Source organism: Aethina tumida, chromosome 4 (assembly GCF_024364675.1).
Source record: "Aethina tumida isolate Nest 87 chromosome 4, icAetTumi1.1, whole genome shotgun sequence".
NCBI classification, from domain to species: Eukaryota; Metazoa; Arthropoda; class Insecta; order Coleoptera; family Nitidulidae; genus Aethina; species Aethina tumida.
In genome coordinates, this window is record NC_065438.1 from 12,999,188 (window position 1) to 13,018,979 (window position 19,792).

General features: G+C 37.7%; 2 protein-coding genes across 3 annotated transcripts in view; both read right to left on the bottom strand.

Annotated features, from left to right (window-relative positions):
* Positions 1 to 88: 88 nt before the first annotated feature.
* Positions 89 to 919, bottom strand: LOC109598476 (COMM domain-containing protein 2). The gene is made up of 3 exons (XM_020014386.2): positions 620 to 919; positions 396 to 569; positions 89 to 339 (listed from the first exon to the last, which is right to left on the bottom strand). The coding sequence occupies exons 1-3, from the start codon at positions 845 to 847 to the stop codon at positions 127 to 129; spliced, it is 615 nt and encodes a 204-aa protein (XP_019869945.1). The 5' UTR covers positions 848 to 919; the 3' UTR covers positions 89 to 126.
* A 473-nt stretch (positions 920 to 1,392) lies between these two features.
* Positions 1,393 to 19,792, bottom strand: part of LOC109598477 (nuclear receptor coactivator 1) — a 334,843-nt gene continuing 316,443 nt past the window's right edge. For both annotated transcript variants that reach the window (XM_049966950.1, XM_049966949.1), the window contains exons 3-14: positions 16,139 to 17,158; positions 14,905 to 15,450; positions 14,613 to 14,847; positions 9,336 to 9,566; positions 8,969 to 9,256; positions 8,545 to 8,913; positions 7,890 to 8,483; positions 7,423 to 7,666; positions 6,405 to 6,605; positions 4,918 to 5,118; positions 3,580 to 3,659; positions 1,393 to 2,572 (exon numbers count right to left, since the gene is read on the bottom strand). In XM_049966950.1, coding sequence (XP_049822907.1) covers positions 2,501 to 2,572; positions 3,580 to 3,659; positions 4,918 to 5,118; positions 6,405 to 6,605; positions 7,423 to 7,666; positions 7,890 to 8,483; positions 8,545 to 8,913; positions 8,969 to 9,256; positions 9,336 to 9,566; positions 14,613 to 14,847; positions 14,905 to 15,450; positions 16,139 to 17,158 — 4,081 coding nt within the window. In that variant the 3' untranslated portion in view covers positions 1,393 to 2,500. The remainder of the gene's footprint in view (positions 2,573 to 3,579; positions 3,660 to 4,917; positions 5,119 to 6,404; positions 6,606 to 7,422; positions 7,667 to 7,889; positions 8,484 to 8,544; positions 8,914 to 8,968; positions 9,257 to 9,335; positions 9,567 to 14,612; positions 14,848 to 14,904; positions 15,451 to 16,138; positions 17,159 to 19,792) is intronic.

Below are 19,792 nucleotides of genomic sequence, written 5' to 3' on the forward strand. Positions count from 1 at the left end.
CCTCACATTCTATATAGCTAGCACATTATAACAGAAATCAATTTTATAAATTGTTATATTTATTGTATTGTTGTGGTACTGGTATTCTTTACATAAGGCAGTAAATATTTAATTATATGAAACTTATTAACTACATAAAGCCCTTTGAATTTTTCTGGAATGTCTACTCCTGGATTCAGCCAATGCTTTTTCCAATTCATTGGCTATATGAAGGAGGTTTGTTGGGTCAGTTTGTAAAAAAATATGTTCAGTCTTTTGTTCATTTTGCTGGACATTTTTTAATGATAAATCTAAAGTAACTATAGGTGTAACTTGATGTAATAAAGACCTTGAGGCAACCTAAATAATTAACAATAATGAATATTTATGAAATATTAAACAAATTATAATAATACCTGAACTTCAAATCTCCACTGCAGATCATTGTAGTGTGGCTCACTTACTGACAGTTTGGCCAAAATTTGCTGAATTTCAGCCTGTTTAGATTCATAAAATTTACTTAAAACTGCTTGTTGCTCTTGAGTAAAACCCAATGTTAAAACAGAGTCTCGAAAGTCTGCTTCACTCAACTAAAAACAGTTATTTCATTTTCAGTTGTACTATTTTATAAATTACTCACTTTATGTTTGCAACTAAGCAACAATAAATTGATTAAACCGTATATGCAGTTTTGCACATTATCCGTTTCTACATTAAGTTTACTTGCTGCAGTGCTGTATCGTTTCTCATTAGGGCCATTTTGTAAAAAGTCTATTGCCAGTTTGCAAAAGTCCACAATAACACCCACTGGCTGTGATGTCAATAAATTTAAATGTTCTTTGTGGTCAGCTCTTAATGATATCAACATTTTTATTGTTATTAATATGTTCTGGGATCAAAACAATTAAGTTTGACAGATTGGATTCTATGGAGGTTAAGAATCTTGAGTATGGGGTGGGGGGGAATTATAAAAACTCAAGATTATCAAAGAGCTCTTTTTAACCAAATCGTGAAGAAATTTATTTTTGTAATCTGTTTGATTTGACTGCTGCAAACACAAGATGGCCAGGATATTTGGAAACAATGATGAGGTTTATAACATACGTGATACAATTGTGAGGTTAACAATTTTTAGACAACCCAGATTACAATAAATTTGATATTCGAATGTAAGTACATTTGTTGAATCATTTTAGAAATTTCTAATCAAAAACCCACAAAAATAATAGCATATTATTCCCAGATGTGAAAGTATAGCTCTTCTTTGTGTATGGTATTATATTAGAGAAAAATTTCAATTACGTTTTGTATAAAAATAAACCTTTGTAGCTTTTAAACTAAAAACCTTTTTACAGTCATTGTTGGTATATAGAAGGAAAGGAAAGATTGAAATTCAAATCAATAAAACAATGGTAGAAATTATAGTTTTATTTTAATATATAGATATATTTCAAAACTCCAATAATGTACAAAAAATATCTGTGTCATTAAATTATGTTTTGTCTGTCAATTTGTTCATCATTAATTTAGTGGCTTGGGGTGTAATTGACAATAGAATCATGAAGTATGAATGCTAGTATCGTATAATAATTCAAATATGGTCTAGGAGGTAAGTCCTAGCAACAGTTATAACATGGCGCTTATTGCCTATCACAAAGTCCAACTTAAAAACGACATCATCTCAAATAACGTACTTTAAATTATGTATAAAATATTAACAGTTACTATTTTTTGGTAATGCGTAGCTTGAACACTCACAAAAAGGAAGACAACACTAAACACATTCAAATAATAAAACCTCCCAATGAGTGAGGGAGGCCGATTGCTTTAGGGAACGTTCTTTTATGTAACTGGGCATAGTGCTCTCTAGCTAAATCACTTTTTCGTATAAAGCAGTGGCAGTGTTAACATTAACTAAATACAACTATACACATTTTTTAAAATAACAAAAAAACTTGGTAACTATCGACGTGTACCTCACAGAGAACTTCAACACTGTGTCTTTGATTTATTACAAACCAATTACTAGGAAAAAATTACGGAGATCAACAGCAAAATCTGTAAATGTTTATAAAAACTACGTTTCAGGTTAACAATCGTATTCACAATAGGTAGATTTTCAACAATTCGTGCAGAAACTCTGTCGGTAGATGTTGATCTTCACCAAAGTAGTTTGGTGTGCCACCTGCATTACGCGCAGTTACAAAGGGAAAAAGGTGACCTGCAGCAACCCGATAAATTTAAACAAGTCCAATAATAAAATATATAATATATATGTATAAATATAAACAATGTCTATTTACAATTGCACTCGGGCCCATGCTTTCTTCCCCCCCAATGCTTCGCACTACCTTTTAACGAAACAAGCAACGTAGTAATGCACTTGGATGCAGCTAACCTGTCTAGAGTTACAGCCTGGCGGTTGGTCGGAACCCGGGTCCAACCGATGAGGTACCTAGTAGTATATATCTCTATTATTTACAACGCGCTGACGCAATCCCCCGTTGGTGGGCGACTTGGGTCACTCGGACAGCAACTTTTGCAACAGCGACGACTTGTGATCACCTTGTCGCACCGCCTCCTCCATAGTAGTCTGAAATTTACCATAATATAAAATTAGTTTCTGTTACATACGATGATAAAAAAGTATGGAATATTTATCTACTTGTTACTTAATGTTTTCCATGTGTTGCAAATCTGAACTAATCCAATTTACTGAAAGATCAGTCTATTAATCACAATGATCATTATATTCATAGGTTCTTACTTTTTTTACAAAAGAACGAATTAGTTTAACACCAGTGCAACAGGTAAAAAAATCTCTGTGGATAAGAATTCAATTTTTAAAAATATTCCATACTTTTTCAAGTAATCATGGGCGAAAATTATATGATTCAGTACTATGTACACTATAATTTACAAGAAGCTTTTCGTTAACTCTAGAGATTTGAAGACATAATATAATGTACATGAATATTAAGAAACCAACTAAAAGCTGGACATAATCATTATGTATTGTTGCCCAGTTTTTCGTTTGTTAAACAATATTCTACTAGAAGAACTAAGATTGGTATTATTGGTTTTTGTATTGTATACATGCTGCTGAACTGAAATATAATCTGAATATACTTTCATTTTTATAAAATACAAAAAACCACTAATAAGCATTTTTAAATTATATAAACAAAGACCATAAAATAAAATTGATAATAGTGATATTAATACATAAAAATATATAGTATATTGTGTATGCGTGCATGTCTTCTTGCGTAAATTTCATACAACAAAACTTTTTCGAAAATGTGTACATATTTCAGCCACTCAGGTTAATCGTTTAGCACGAGGAATAAATGGGGAAAGCATTTCGGGACATGAATGAAACATGCATAAGCGGGTTAGTAGTGTTAGGAAAAAAGCAGAAAAATTAAAAGCACAAGTAAATGGGTTTTAAACACACAATTGTCAACGAAATTGGTGGAAACTTAAGCCAATCGTGGTGCATATTAACTTGACAACCCTGTGTTTTTATAAATAATGTAAAGTGGGTGCTGGGGGTAATGGCAAACAGAGAAACAGAGAGAGGTAGGTGGTGTATCTTACCCTGGAGGTTGCTGGCTGCGGAGACATTGAGCCCATATCTGACCCCATTGCACCCCAAAGTTTCGGGTTATCACTCGCACCTGCACGCAACAATGACATCATTGTACGCACTCCCCTGCAGAACGACCGACACGCTGTTTTGATACTTCAGAAGTTGGAGATACTCTAATTATTCCATTTATTTTGAATTTCTTTACAAAACAGCGGCGGTTTTTCTGTCCCTTTTATGTTTAGTAAAAACAGAACACACAACAATTTAAGGGATTCCAATTTAAAGGAGCGGAATACAGTTTTTTATGTACATAAATGGTAAATTTAAGTTGTTGATATACACCTCGACGTACACACCGACTCATTTAATTTTACTGATGTCAAACCTTTTTGGACAAGAATATAAAACACAAGAAAATTAACAATGGAACAATTGCTTATGTAGTTTGTAAGCTTGTCCAATTAGTAGTAAAATATAGACAAAATACTTTGGCCAGAATGCATGCATACACGTTTATAAAAATAATTATTAAACAGCAGTTTTAATTTGAAAGGGGGTGTAACTAGGCAAAGAAATACTTAAACCGTAAAGAAGTTTATGTAGTAAGAAACCCTTTCAAATTATTAGACAAAAAATAAACGTATCTAATAAATAATTGTATATTGCTAACTCATAACTTTCAAACTACTGTTCATGCAAAGTTGTACACTATAAATTATAATAAACTCTATAAAATTTTAAAAATTTACCTACTATATACGCTCACATTCTTAGAAAATAATATCACAAATCTACTTAACCATATATGCTCATTCTTAAGCTTGTTGCACTTAAATCCTGATACTATACCATGAACCATGTATATCGTACAGAAATCGTCTTAACGGTTATGTTAATAATTCATGCAGATTTAGGGAATTCAAAAAGCTGTACATCAACCAAGGAATAATATTGTTAGTAAGTAAAATACTTTTGAAGCATAAAATCGTTGTTAATAATAAGTAAAACAATCAACCCAAAAACGTTTGACATAAATAATAAACAAGACAGAGTGTTTAACAAATTTATATACATTGTACAATATTGTGTAAAAAAGTAATATAAATGTTAATATGTTAAACACTTAATGTTCATCATATTCATATAATTTATAAAGAGAATCATGAAAATTTTAGTGACACAACGTGAGTTGGACATTTCACGTTGCAGACTAAACAATAATACAGGTTTGAAAATTAGAAAAGTCTCACAAAGAGGACTTTATTATACAAGAAACTCTTCCAATTTTCAATCAAGTAAAACCCCTTAAAAAACATAAGCACAATCAGTCCAATCGTCGAACTTACCGGTGGCCATGTCGAACCCCAGTGCCAAACCATCCAGATCCGGCGTCACCTGTTGCTGCAACATACCCTGCTGTTGCTGCTGCGGCTGCCTGGGGGCGGCACCGCTCGGCTGCGCCTGCGCCGTCCTCGCGCCCACCACGGCCCTTAGTTCCTGGCGAACGAATTCCGAGGTCGGTGCGCCTCCGCCTCCTCCAGTGACACCTGCACGAATTAAATCAACAATTATACTAAGAGCCTCCGGTGAACGGCTGTGCGACGGTTATTTCGAAATAATTACGGACCATTGTCATATGCTGTCCAAAATGACCATGCACATGAACATACAATAAGTTGTTGTATTTTATGTTCACACACGATAATAATCCGTATTAAATCAACAATTTTGTTTAATGTGCATGTAGACTTTCTTTAAAAACTGTAGGTGAAGACTCATTATAATTCCTTGTAGCACTTTAACGGTACTACCATATGAACAAAATAATCTAGTGGCTAATTGAAAAGTACTTTCTAAAATTGCCTAAATTTATTACTACCAATGTAACCTACGGTAAGTCTAAAATAGTTTACATGCACATCCCCAAAATAATATGAAACAAAATCAAAGGAAGTACTAAACTAGTGGTGTAACAGATAACATACATTAATTGTTTAGCGAACAAAACTGGTGTGAATGATGAATTAAAATAAAACACATAAAGCATAAAACAACAAACAGGTGGCAGTAAAAAACAAATAGCGTACAAACAAAAACAAAAAAAGCACACATAACACACATAAGTTAAGCATAACACATAAAATAGCAGAATAGATATTAAAAACACAGTTCGAACCATGGGCGGTAATATGCTACTTCTAGGGATGTTCGGAAGGTATTTTTTTTAGGAATCGGGACAGACGGTCGGGTACTGGATCGATATATATTCCCCAGTGATTTTTAGCACAGCTATGAGGCGAGAGCACATGTAAATGTTTGATGAGTGGTTAGACACAATGGGAGCAATGTGCCGGTATGAGTGCTAGTGACATGATATCTTGGGGGCTTCCACAATGACCGGCCTGCTGTAGCCATTTTGGAACCCGTCAACTAAACAGTGGTGCCAGAGAAACACGCAAAACTTATTCAAACTGTGCATATTTAAAGTGTGTGTTGTTGGGAGACGCACGTCACAGTGTGACGTGATTTCTTATTCACTTAAAACTTGGCATGTATTAACATAATATATTTCAAATTAGTCAGAGGTGCAGGGTCAACTAAATGTTATGTAAGGCTCGCTGACTGAGCTAACTAGAGACTATCAACAATCCCAGCCATTCTCCCTTGCTGCTTCAGGATTTTGTACCATAAAATTATTAATAAGGCAAAGTGGGTAGTCAAATAATCTTTAAATATGCACATTTGTTGCTTGTTTCAAAACTTTGGACTGCACTAGTTTCCTGGCAGCACTGATAGTCTTCTATAATAGGTGCCCCTAGCTGGTCGCACTTACCAGGCTGAAGGTGGGGGGGAGCACGTCCCCTATCTGCACCATTGTATGGTAATTGTAAACCGGACTGATCGTAACAGTACTGCGGGGTTTCTTGTTGATACATCATGGGGTGATGGGTGTTGTGTTGAGGTGGAGGGATTTGTGAATAGGGAAGGGGATGGTGATCCCTGCCTGGGTAGGGCCGGGGGGATCCCAGACCACCTGCAAAAACACCCAACCCTCTCAATTTTACTGTTCTCGCTTTCTTGCTGTTGATTCTTTCGTGATTTGTTTGTTATTCGTTCGACGAACGATCACCTCAATTAACAGACTTCGTACCCCGTTCTCAATTGGTTTTGTGTGTGCACCGGAAAACTAACCAACATTACCAACTTTTACTTCATGTGTTTCAAGAGTTTTTTTCTTTGATAATTTTTAAGCTGACTCAAAAAGTTGTGTTTGTTGGATGTTTGCCTTAACCTTGTGTTTTTCAATTTCAAACTATACTCACCAAAACTGATCTTCCTCCATGTTACAAAGAAAAATATCTACTATAAATCATCCATGGAGGAAAACCTATTGACTTCAACTACCATGCATATTAAAACCACTGGATGTAATCTAATATAAATCACCTACTAATGCATGGGTAGCAAAATTCAAACCATGCTTCGAAAGACTATCACGACGCGTGGACACAGTGTTAAAGAGCAGCTCTTCAAAAAAACTTTTTCTAACACCAGTTCGGATTTTTGAGAAACGGCTCACGACTCTTTCAAAAAATAAAAACGAAATCAAATGAACAAAACCAAAAAAACTGTGTAGAAGTCACACACTCTGTTAAGTTGTAAGTAAAAATCAGTGGAAGTATAGTTTAATTGAGTCAACAACGTAAAATTAATAGTGTTCATGACTTAAGTATTCTTGTACAGTCAACTGTATGAATTATTCAAATTGCCAAAATCAAATATCGTAAATTTTTCGTGATTGACCCATAAATTCAAGTGAACACTTGTAACTAATTATGCGATGATCTCACCTGGCAGTTGTGTGGTGGCGGTGGGCGCGCTATTAGCCCGCTGTAGCCTCAGGTACTGGTTCTGCTGCTGCTGCTGATAGGCGGATCCCGGCGAAACGGGCGCCTGAAATTGATCCGGCGGATATGGCGAATGGCGGGCGGACACTTGAGCGCCACCCGGGCTGCTCATGCCGCCGCCGCCTGCGCCGCCGCCTCTCTGCACCGGCGCCCTCTGAAAATTTCGGCCGCCTGTTAGAAAGTTCCCCTACGAAAGATGCGGAACAATAGTGTGTTAAATTGTTGTTCAATCAAACTTATAGAATTGCGGATGGACGGATGATTGAAGCTGATTGATGACTTGTGAGCTGCTCGACGTACTGATGAAACGCCTTACTTTAATGACGTAATGAATTTTATTAAAACAAATTAATGGTAGTGCAATGTGTGATGGCGGAATGTGTAAGGTGATGTAAAAGTCAAATACATACCGCCAATTGCTGATTGAGCATTGGATTTTGCTGGACGCTGATCCGCTGCTGCTGCTGCCAATTGGGATTTTGGGGATAGGCCTGCCGGGGCGACAACTGCTGGTTGAACTGCGACTGAGGTGACAGCCTAGCACCCGGTTGAGGATAATTTCCTACAGTGGTTTGGGGAAAGCCAGACTGCTGGCCGATGGGCGACGTCAACTGAGAATGAGGTGAGTAGGGCTGTTGGTTGGATATCCTCTGGTTCTGGCCCATCTGCTGTTGATAGTTGGGTGACAGCTGCGATTCGGGCACACTTGAGGACCTCTGCAAGGAAACGTTGGGGGCCACGGTGTTGTTGAGCAGGTTGTCGATGTTTTGAATGGAGTTCAAATCAGCGGAGGTGGCGTTGGACGGTATCAGGAGATGTTGTTGCTTCTGCGCCTGAAGGAGGCGACGCTTGTGCTGCTCCTGCTGCAGTTTATTCTTTTGCTGCAGCATAATTTGCTGCGGCGTGAGGTTGTTGTTGGTGGGGTAGACTGTGGCACCAGGTCGGATCTGTCGCTTGATTTGAGCGTATTGAGGGGGTGCGGAAAAACCAGACTGATTATTCAGCTACAATGGAAAAGAATATTTAATTCACATTGGTCAAGTTATAAATTAAGTTAATACTTACGCTTGCGGTGTAGGCGGGTGGTGTATTTGGCAGTGAAATAGTGGGTGAAACGGGACTCTTGACTACACTCTCGCACTGCATCAGATTCCTTTGGATCATATTAATGGCCATAGTCTCACTGAGAGTTTGGTGCACACTATTGGTGGGTGCACCATCTGCCGTATCCAGGATCTGCATGAACTCGTCCGGTATATTGTCGATCACTTGATCCAAAATTACCGACAATTCGGGATCGGCACTCTGCACGTTGTTGTTGTCCCACGTGTTGTTGTTATCAGTGCTGGAAGTTGCCGGCGATGTGAAACAACCGGATGTCACCTGGTTGATTTGCCTGTTTTCCGTTCGTTGTATATTTACGGGGGCCTGTAGCTAAAAACAAAGCTTCAATAAGTTTTATCCAAGCACACGTGGGTTAGAAACAAACCTGATTGCTGAGGTAGTTTGTGGTTGGTGGCGCCCTGTTCGGCATCCTAGCGGCAGCCATTCTCGAATTGTTCATTATGTTCTGCTGGTTCATCATGTTCATCTGCAGGCTCTTGTTCATCGCGTTCTGATCCGTGATCCTGGGCAGTTTGTCCTGCGGCGTAGCCGTAATCTCGCTGGCCGGGATCGGCGGGATAGGTTGGTGGTTCTTGGGTTGTTGGGCCAAGAGTTGCGCCAGCATCTTGTTGCTTTCCCACAGTTTGCTGGTTGTTTGCCCTGAAGATGACACCTGAAAAAATATTTTAAACACATAAGTTCCTTCCAAGTACTACTGTGGAAACAAATCTGAATGTATTCAAGTTACAAACCTGCGTTCCATCGGGATTCCGTTTGTTGGGATTGTCTTCTCTATCGTCGCTGGGCCGTTTCTTGCCTCTACTGCTGAATCCCAAACTTTGTAGAAGATTATCGTCCTGGGACGCATTTTTGTCGTCGTCTACATCCCGTTCAGTTTTGAGTAGTTGCTGAAGCAGCTCGCTCTTTTTCTTAACGCCTGCTTTAGCCTCGAGATCATCATCGTCATTTTTATCGTTCAAGAGCTAAAAACAAACAACGAATTGGTAAAGTTGCTTAATAATGGTACGAACTAAATTAATATTTGTACTGAAAGGGAGATTAAAAATCCATTAAATAAAAAATATATAAAACTTGTATACTACTGTTACTTATTCAAACAATTTTAAACACAAATCGCATTATTGAATTGTAAATAATAAATAATGACGGATATTTATTTAATTTTAATGTGAAATAAATTTGTTCAAAACAGGATAAGATACCTTGAAGCCAATTTCAAGAGTTGTCCAAGACAACATTAAGGCATCCAAAAATACACAATACAATCGTATTATCACAATTTAGATAAAATTACAAACACCGACAACAATTGAGCAAATAAATGCCCGACGTCTATGAAACACGATGCAGAACTTCTATTGACAAGTAGATAAATAGAATCCAAGTCTCAATTTTATTTGTAAATAAATTTATCAATGAACCGGAATTTTTCGACTCGACATTATTGTTCTTGGTGATGAGGAGCCATCAATTGGATTGTCATAAAGTGACTTTTCACTTTTAATTACGTAATTTTAAAAAATCATTTAATCATTTAGTAATGTTTTAAATAACTACTTATTAAATTGCTGGCGTGAATGACGAGATAATATATTTATTAAATGTGGTACCACACAACACTTAATTAATTCGGTTTGTAGTTTCCGAATAAAGAATTCCGGCATAGGTCGTGCAAAAATATTGTTTTGAATACACGGTAAACATATACGCGTAAAAAAACAAACGATAAGACGCCCAGGAGATAACCCAGCGGAATAAATTGTAAACAAAAGCATCGAAAAAAACACAGAACGTACCATGGTCAGTGTGATTTTTTGAATCTTGATGGTCGTGGTCCCGACACGGCGGGTCAACTTCGTACACAAACACAAAAAATATTATCCGTCACCGGGAGTGTGAGACGCGTTGCAAAATCGCGACACACTGACTCACATTAAAGCAGCTTACTTAGGTGAACGTCAGTTTATCGTGTATATTTTGAGGAATTGTTGCCACTGCCAAGTTTGATAAAAGTTCGTACTTGAAATGAGTCGCACACACACACACACTGACACGCGCGAATAGAGAGCCGGGACAACATAGACACACGTACGGCGGTGCAGATCATCAACTGGCTATAGACATACACAGATAAAAACTGATAAATGCCACACGAATTGTAATCTGTGCAAGTAAATCCGACGATAATGTGGCAATGTTTCTGGTGGGTGGGAGGGGGTGCTGCTTTCTTCGACGGTCCCGTACGGTTAAGGGTGGCGGACACCCGCACGCAGGTAGAAAAACTAGATTCGAATCGGTGCCTTGCCGATTCCCGATTTTGCGCAGATTTTCTATGGGGCATAGTTGCCGGGTTTACCCACAACCTTTTGTAGTTCCCCCGTTTCGAAACACTTTTCATGTTGCACATCTAAATCGTGTTGCTTAATATTCTTTCATACGGATTATTGCGAGAATTAAAGGTTGTAAAAGTGTCATGTCTTGTGATGACTTTGGTAATCTTTTTGAGGGAATTAACCCAATTGTTGTTGTGGTACCACAAGTGCCACGATCACGGGCTATCAGTTTGACATGGCAACTATGTGAGAATTTTAATTGATATTTATTATGTGTATAATAAATGTTTATACAGCATACAATAAATAGCGTAAAATGTGACTGCCAGCTGTAACAGTACCCTCGATGGCTCTGTTTTTTTAATAAAAAGATAAAGGCATCAAGGTACGTCCTTATATTTGATTAAATTATAAGATTTTATTAATCTGCACATTAATTTCATTGATCTGTGCAAAACAAGTATTTATCACAATATTAGTTTTATCTAATTCCAGTATAAATTTTAAAATATGACGTACAGAAAAAAGTATCGTACAATTTTAGTTCAAGATTTATCTGAATTAATTTTTATGTTATATTTTAACATTTTTGTATTAAATTTTTGATAGTTTTTTATAATCTTTCAAATATACTATCTGATATTTTTCTGCAATTTTATTTATTTTTTTGGGTTAAAAATACTGTTTTAAGTACTATAATGTGTGCAAACTTCAAAGTGTTAAATAGGATAATCTATCTCATCCACCACACAGTCCAGATATTTCTCCATGCGACTATTATTTATTTTTGTCATTGTCTAACACTAAATAAACGTAACGTAATAAATTATTCAATTTTGAAGTCAAGATTAAAACTGTTGTTGATTTTTCTTCAGTTTCAAGAATTCAGAAGCTTTTTCTCATAGTTTTAATAACATTAAAGTTAAACATTAGAATCGTAAATTATTTTTAACGGTACCTACATAAGTTAATAAAAAAATTAACTAACATTTTAATTTATTCTTGTTTTAATGTTAAGGTTTCTTCACAGAATTATTAGTTGTTTTAAGAATAATCATTTCTTTTTCTTCATTTGCTTTTAATTATTGAATATTTTTATTACCAGTAAGACTATTTTTCAATTAAATGCACAACATGACTCCTAAACAGTTTCTAAAGGTCTTTATCATCTACAGAAAATCAATTCAGCTTAAATGTATTGTTTTTGAGACATTTTTGAGTTGGGCACACAAAAGACTTCAGAAACAATTTTTGGATATATTTATCAGGCACATAAAATCATTTTAAACCTTTTTTGGGGTTAAAAATGATAGTTTAAGTACAATAATTTGTGCACTCTTCAAAATGTTAAATAGGAGTTTCTAACTCAACCACCATACAGTCCAGATATTTCTCCATGTGACTGTTATTTATTTTTGTGATAGTTCAATATTTTACGTGATAAATTACTTAATTTTGATGACTGAGGTTGATTTTTTCTTCAGGTCCAAGAATCCAGAAGTTTTTTCTCGTGGTTTTAATAAGTTAAGGGTAAAAAACGTAAATTATTTACAACTTTTAATTTATTCCTGGTTTATTCTTGGTTTCTTTACACAATTACTATTGCTTTAAGATTAACAATTTTTCTCTCACTCTTATTGAATATTTTTATTACCAGTACATTTAATTTTTCAATTAAATGAACAGGGTTAAAATAGTTTCTAAAGGTCTTTATCAGGTACAGAAATCAATTTAGTTGTTTTTAAGTCATTTTTGAGTTGGGCACACACTTTGACTACATTGTTTTTAAGTCATTTTGGAGTTGAGCACACAAACATGAAATCAAATTACTCAACATTTTAAGAAATATTTGTAAGCACATTTGTCTCTTGTCATCGAAGCGTCCACAGGTAGGAACCGCCATCCGTCCAGCCGTAAACCGATTGAATGGCCGAAGATAAAAGTTTTATTGGCCCCGTCCATTGTGCAAAGCTGCCACCACCACCACCCCGTCCGGCATCGCGGCGAGAAAACGGACGGGTCCGCACGTACTCGCCTCGCGACCGAAATCGACTTTTATCCGTAAACGGAGTGAAATATCGATTTGGGGAAGGTCAAGGTCCGGGTATGCAAAATGATTTTGTTTACCTGACGTCACGGACGTGAGAGAGCAGGACCCGGCGAGCCGCGGAGAGCAGATGCCGCTGCTGCTGCTGCATTATTATACCCCCGCTACGGGTGCCGTCACTGTCGCTTTTACGGCCCCGGTTGCCGGCGACGCCTGATGGAAATCACGTGGGCCACCCCCGATTGTCCAACACAGATGGCCCACGACAACGCTTTGACACTCGAATTTAATTTTATTTATTGCATTAAACTGATTTATTGTTTGTAACTATTTGTCACATAAATTTTATGTGTTGAAATTAAATTAACAAGAATCGATGTAATAATATTTTTTAAACCAAGTTACAAATACGTACGATATATTTAGCTTTATCTTTTTATCACTGTAACTTGATTAGATTAAGAGAATATTTATGATTTATAATTTTACATCTAACCACAAAACGTCATACTTATAATACTGTTAATAGTTAGAATGCTTTTCTTTCTTCTTATTTGTATTACTCACATGTATGCTGCATAAAAATATAACTCTTCTGGGCTAGATTTACTTGTTAAGAAGTTGGCACCATTTAATTGTAAACATATGTTTTTCAAAAATTAAAATATCGCCGCAAAGTTGAAGTTTACAATTAGTCTTGTAGTCTGTGATAATGAAACTGATAAATGCGACCCTGTACACCGTTGAGCAATAAAGAATCTCCCATGCGTAAAAGAAACAATAAAAGTCGACTAATGACTGTTTAACCATACCATAAATGCCACATTAAAGCAGGACTGATAATATGACCAATATATGAGTCAAAATTAAGTAGAACGACAACTTTTCGCAGGTACACCTCTTAAAGTCCTGTTGGGACTTATTTGGATTATAGTTTGTTGAAGAAATCATATTTCAAAATGTTTATAAGAATAATTATATATCTTTTTCTAATAATATTAGTCATAAAGGTTTTTTAAACTATAATTACTTCACATTTCTTGTGTATATTTAATTCGATGTTTTATTAAATAAAACTTGACCCAGTTTAATGTTATTATAACACAAGTATGAAACATTTGTATTCTCCCGTAGTACAATTTCCCAATATCAACACCATGACGTCGTTGATTATTATTGTATTATTGCGCAATTGTCTATGGATGTGAAAAATATATTTATAAATATGACATCCTGTATAGTTTGTAGAAGGTGTACAAAAAATCGCAAAGCAAACGGGAAACGTTTGTAGTTAAAAAACAAGGGTATATTGATTTACGATAAGTAAAACACACAAAAGCTTTTCTGGAACAAGCTAAAAAAGTCATAAAATTCCTTTAGTTTCGTTGAGATTTAATCTCCCCCCAATTGAACATGTATTCGATTACACAGATTGCTGTGTAAATTAATTTGACACAAGCCTCACGTTGTAAATCGTTTAAATAATCGAATTTACATTTTCGTTCTGCATGATTTGACACAGACTATTTGTTCGATATAAACGAGATTTCCATTCATATATTGGATATTAAACCTACTGAAAGTAGGAATTTAAAAGTTAATTATAATAATGGCGGTGGATAACTTACTTGTCGGAGCATGTTGTTGCCGTTGGTCGACGAGGAGGTTTTCTGTTGTTCCATGTTGCTCTGCATCGGCCTAGACATGTGATGGCCCCTGGGGCTGGTCCTGTTATCGTTTCTCGCCCCATCATCGTCATCCTGTTTGAGCAGCTCCTTCAATATCCTGTCCCGATTTCGGTTGTTGTCCGAATCGGCAGCCGATTCCATATTGGAGGGCGGCTGGGTGAGCAAGTTCCTTAACCTACCTGCAATGACCAACCTTCATGTACAAAATGATACAGTTAAACGCCGCGAAAACCTACCTGATTCCACCATCATGCTGGCTTCCTCTAACACATTAGCTTTGGTATCTTTGGGTTCCTCGGCCGCGAACGACTGCTCCGTCAGCGGACTGAAAAAGGATGCGTTGTAGGATGCGGGTGTGGCTGGATTGGGGACCGAGGGGCTTTGCTGGGTGATGAACTGAGTAAGGGGGCTCTGGGCCACGGTGGTGGCCGCCGGACTGTACGACGGGTTGCTCGGTGGCCTCGGTGTGGGCGTCGAAACGGGTGTCACACTTTGGCGCGAGTCCGGACGCGTCTCGGTCGTCCAGGTGTTGCCGTCCAGACAGTCCCACGTGGACGAGGGACACAGTTCGAAGTTGAAGTCGTTCTCGATGAACGAGAAGGTCGTGTTCGAGTTCAGCATGTTGTTGGAGGTGGTGGAGCTGTCGCTGCCGGAGCTGACGGGCACGCCGCCGTTGCGGGCGGTGCCGTTGACGACGCTCGTCATCAGTGGACCTCCTACGCTGCCGCTGCTCGTGTTGCCGCCTCCCGGGTCCGTCGGACCGATTGCTTCATTATCACTGGAATAACCGATTACTTTATTTAATACTGTCCGCGTAACAATAGTAAACAATTACTACTTTTTATAATTTTAATTAATGAGTCATTTTTGAATATTATTTACTGATTGTAACACGCTTGGTTCGTTACCTTCAACAAAAGTAACGTCATCATAAATCTGCCAAAATGCATCGACGCGTGTTGCAATCAGTTGACACGTTTTATCATTTCAACATTTCCGACCGTGTAAGTCATCGAGTTGTGCATGTGCAGTTAGTTTCAGTGCGTGTGTCGTTGAATTTTTCTACGTAGCCCTCTGGCGAGAGCATGACATTCTTTCGATAAGACGGAGAGACTGGTTCCAGTACAAATAGATAAGCTTGTTTGTGGTAGTGGCTCGGTCACGGTCCGGGTTTATATGAAAATTTCTTTATTAACAGCAAATATTTACGTACGTACGTTCTAAACACAATCGTTCAATAATTTGTTATGTTCTGATGCTAATTAGCGGGGTCAATTTTTATAAAATTTTGAAAATAATTAATAAGCTATTGAAATTCCACAATTTAATATCAGTCTCGCAACGTCACTTCCTCTTTAAGTGTTCCGAGAATGATAACTCATTAGTTGTAACAGCACTGATAAGGCAAAGAACCAACAATTTTTCGGTGGCACGTATAATAAATAAACAATAGCACTAGTTCTTACCCGATGATCGAATGCGTGGCCATGATAAAATCGGTATCCGGCGTTTGGGTCTTAAACAGTTTCGATTTGGTCTGTACTTGCACGTACTTGTCCGACGCAATTTGTAACCGATAGACCGCACTGGTGGCCTGACCGTTGGTGACGGTCTCCCTTAGGTGGGCGGTAACCTTTTGCACTTCCTGAGGCGACACGAGATCCCTTAGCACACGGTCCATCAGCTCCTTCTTGATGAAATGCGAAATGTTCGGGGAAACACCCGACGTGTCGACACAGATGATCTTACCGGTGGTGTCCAGCTTGGTGGTGAACTGTTCGATGGAGCAGTTGGTCTTATCGCGGTGGCTAATCCGCGAGGCCACGCACAACAAACAGGGTCCACTCTCACTGCCGTCCTCGTCGGTTACCGAAACGTTGTCTCTTAATTGAGTGGATGAAATGTACATAAGCTCGTAGGCGCTCACTCTTTGCTGCTTCTCCTCGACGCTTTCATCTCGATCGTCGGGCGGCTTGACGAGCAGACGGATGTTGAACGAGCGCGATCTGTTGGTCGGGGGCGGGCTGTTCCAGCCGATGGTCATAGGCAGTAGGCTGGAGCTGAACCTTGCATGGTCCCCATGGTGGATGATGTTGTAGATGCTCTTGCCCTCGAGATCTTCTTTGGTAAACCTGATGTACGTACTGACGTTCTCCGTCACGTGTTCGACACGGCCTTCGCCGTTCACCACGAAGAGGAAGCCTTCCAACGCCTCTAGCAGCAGCGGTCCGTACACCTCGTTGGAGATGATAATCGGTCGCGACGAGCTGACTTCGCCCTGTTGAACGGGATCGGTCGATTGGGCGGCCGACTCCCGTTGCTTTATACTTCTGATCTGGTTGACGGTCTCCTGGAGGATTGCGCACTTGTCCGGCTTGACCGACAGAGAACTCATGTCCGCGATGTTCGCGGATATCAGTTCTGCCAGCTCTTCTATGTAGATGTTCTCTTGTTCACGCCGCCTCTTCTCATTGTTACATTTGTTTCTGGAACAAGAAGAAGATTTATCAGACACCGAATCCGAGCAGCCGGCCGCCATCTTTACTAAGCCGAACAAGTTTTGTTTCGCCACAAACGAACGAATGAACACTAGCGCTGTGTTGTTGTTAAAACAATATTGTTATACACTAACGCCGAAAACGCTGACACAATCGCATTTTCCATTCAGTAGCGTCAGATCTTGTTTAATTGTACGTGCAATAAAATTCAAATAAAATCATCGCATTCTTTAGGCGTCCGTGCAACACGTGCTGCGAGACAAAGGAGATTTTTTAGAAAATCATTAAACTCATATTAAATGTCCATTTGTTGTTTGCCACGTACTCGTCAAGAGTTTCATCGTGGCGAAAAGCTCCATTAAACCCGTATCAAATTTATATTACTTTTTAACAGTGGTTCAATAATTTAATATTGCATCTTTATCACAAGCTCCCATTTATTGACCAACAATTGCAATTTTCAACAATTCCGAGCTGATTATCTCGGTGCCTCAACTCAGGTTTTTATCGAACTGATTGGCGATTACGTTAGACGTTCGTGGCTCAGCCACAAATATTCCTGAGCCTATTAGATGACACGCTACTGTGCGACATTGATAAACAGATACGACCAAATGGTGGGGAACTGGCAGGTATCATAAACTATCACGTTACCAAGAGTTCTAGTTCTACGTCACCTCATCAAATCAAATCAAATGATTATGCAATTACGGATCGTATTGGAAACTGTCTGCGGATCAGGTAAAAACCGCCTTAAAAGGGTGCCAGAGGCCAGGTAATGAATCATACGAAACTGAGCGTATATGGTGTTGTTTATTAAATCTATGAAATTAATATGGACCTTAATGAGATGTTTAGTAGAGACAATGCACCATTTATGCGTCTGGATCGTTTGATTAGGACGAATAATGGTGAATGTCCTCGGGGAATTGTTTGTGATGTTTAATAACATCAATCACTTGCCTCAGGAAAAAATTATAAATAAAATATTTTGTGTTGGTGTAAAATTGTTTGTTGGAGTTTATCGATATTTAGAATGTGTCACCTGCTTGAATTGTCGGTAAGGTATGTCTCGAGGTGAATTGTTTGTTTATCGGTCAGAAGTATCGAAACTGATTTATATTGAGAACGTCTATTGTTTTAGACGTCCGGCAGATGTCGCCCACAGCCTCAAATAAGACAACAATGCGCAACAATGAAACACCCAAGACAGCTACTTCTTTCCATTCAAGACATCAAAATATGTGATTAGGCTTGTTAAGAAGTTTTGCAGCACTTTCGAAAAGTTTACTTGTTAGTCGGCGCCCAACAAAATTTATTCCTGAAGTTAAACTGGACTATTAAAAAACCAGTAACAAGGTACCGTATCAGCAATTTATAAACACGTATTGTACTTTATTAGCCGTTTTCCGAATTCAATGACAAAAAATTATTTCCACCACATTTTCACCAGTTACACGAAAACAATGATATCAGAAATCTACATTGTGAAAAGGAAAAGCTAAAGCAGGAGAACCTTCGTTTTATAGAACAAGGACGTGCGTTTAAACTGTAAACGATTATTAATTAACATAAATTAACTAAATTGCGATGGATTCTTCAAAATCTAATTTAGTTGGTTAATTTTTCAACGAAATCAACTACTCAATGATTGTGTGTCGGGTAATTTGGTTTTGTGGTTTTACAGCTTTAGATGGGAACATGATTTTGTGGTGATGTAATGGTTTAAGACTTTAATTTCAGTTTGATATGCAAGAAATTCGTACATTCGAATTCTTTATTCGACCAATAATTGCTTAACAGTACTTCAAGTATTGGTGGTTGTTTATTAAAATTAAATTTGTAATTAAGGCAGGAGTTACATACATACAGGAATACATTTTATCAAACTGGGTTTTTCATATCTCGTAGTATCACGTTAACGAAGTTAGTAGTCACTTAAAATTCCATTGTGGTACGTCGTTAGAATACCGAGTATGTTAATAAATTTAAAGCAGTTGGTTTTTATTGAAATTGAATACGTACCCATTGACCCAAAAAATTCGAAACGATTAACAGTTAAGAGGACTCGACGTAAGTACCCCCAAAACTGGTCGAAATTGACTTAATTTGCCCCGTACAAAAACCGTACAATCATCCAGGAAATACTTTGATTGAAATGACGACGTAGAAAAAACCTTAATGCGAATCCTTCACGATAAAATCTAAGCAACCAATTACGTAACACACCTTCAATCGATTTGAATCCTCAAATGCCCCGTACACGTTTTGCGGTTACTCCAATTTACCATATTCGTTTAAGGAACGTGGTCATTAAGCCAACGCATGATTTTTTCAATTATCGGTTTTGGAACGATTCTTAATTGAATCGAGAGGTGCTTGTTGTACTGTTTGTTGGGAGGGGACGTAAACATTTTCATGGAATGAAGATTCTCCAGAAAACCAGGAACTAGTATAGGTACTGGATATTTAATTGAATGTAATTCGTTAAGTTGGAATTGTTTTAAAATCAATATTTTAATTACTTTTCAATTTAAAGGCTTGTGTACATTGAAATGTTGTCTCTTGTTTTGATGATACAACAGAATATTTAATGCTCATGTATAAACAATGACTTTTAGT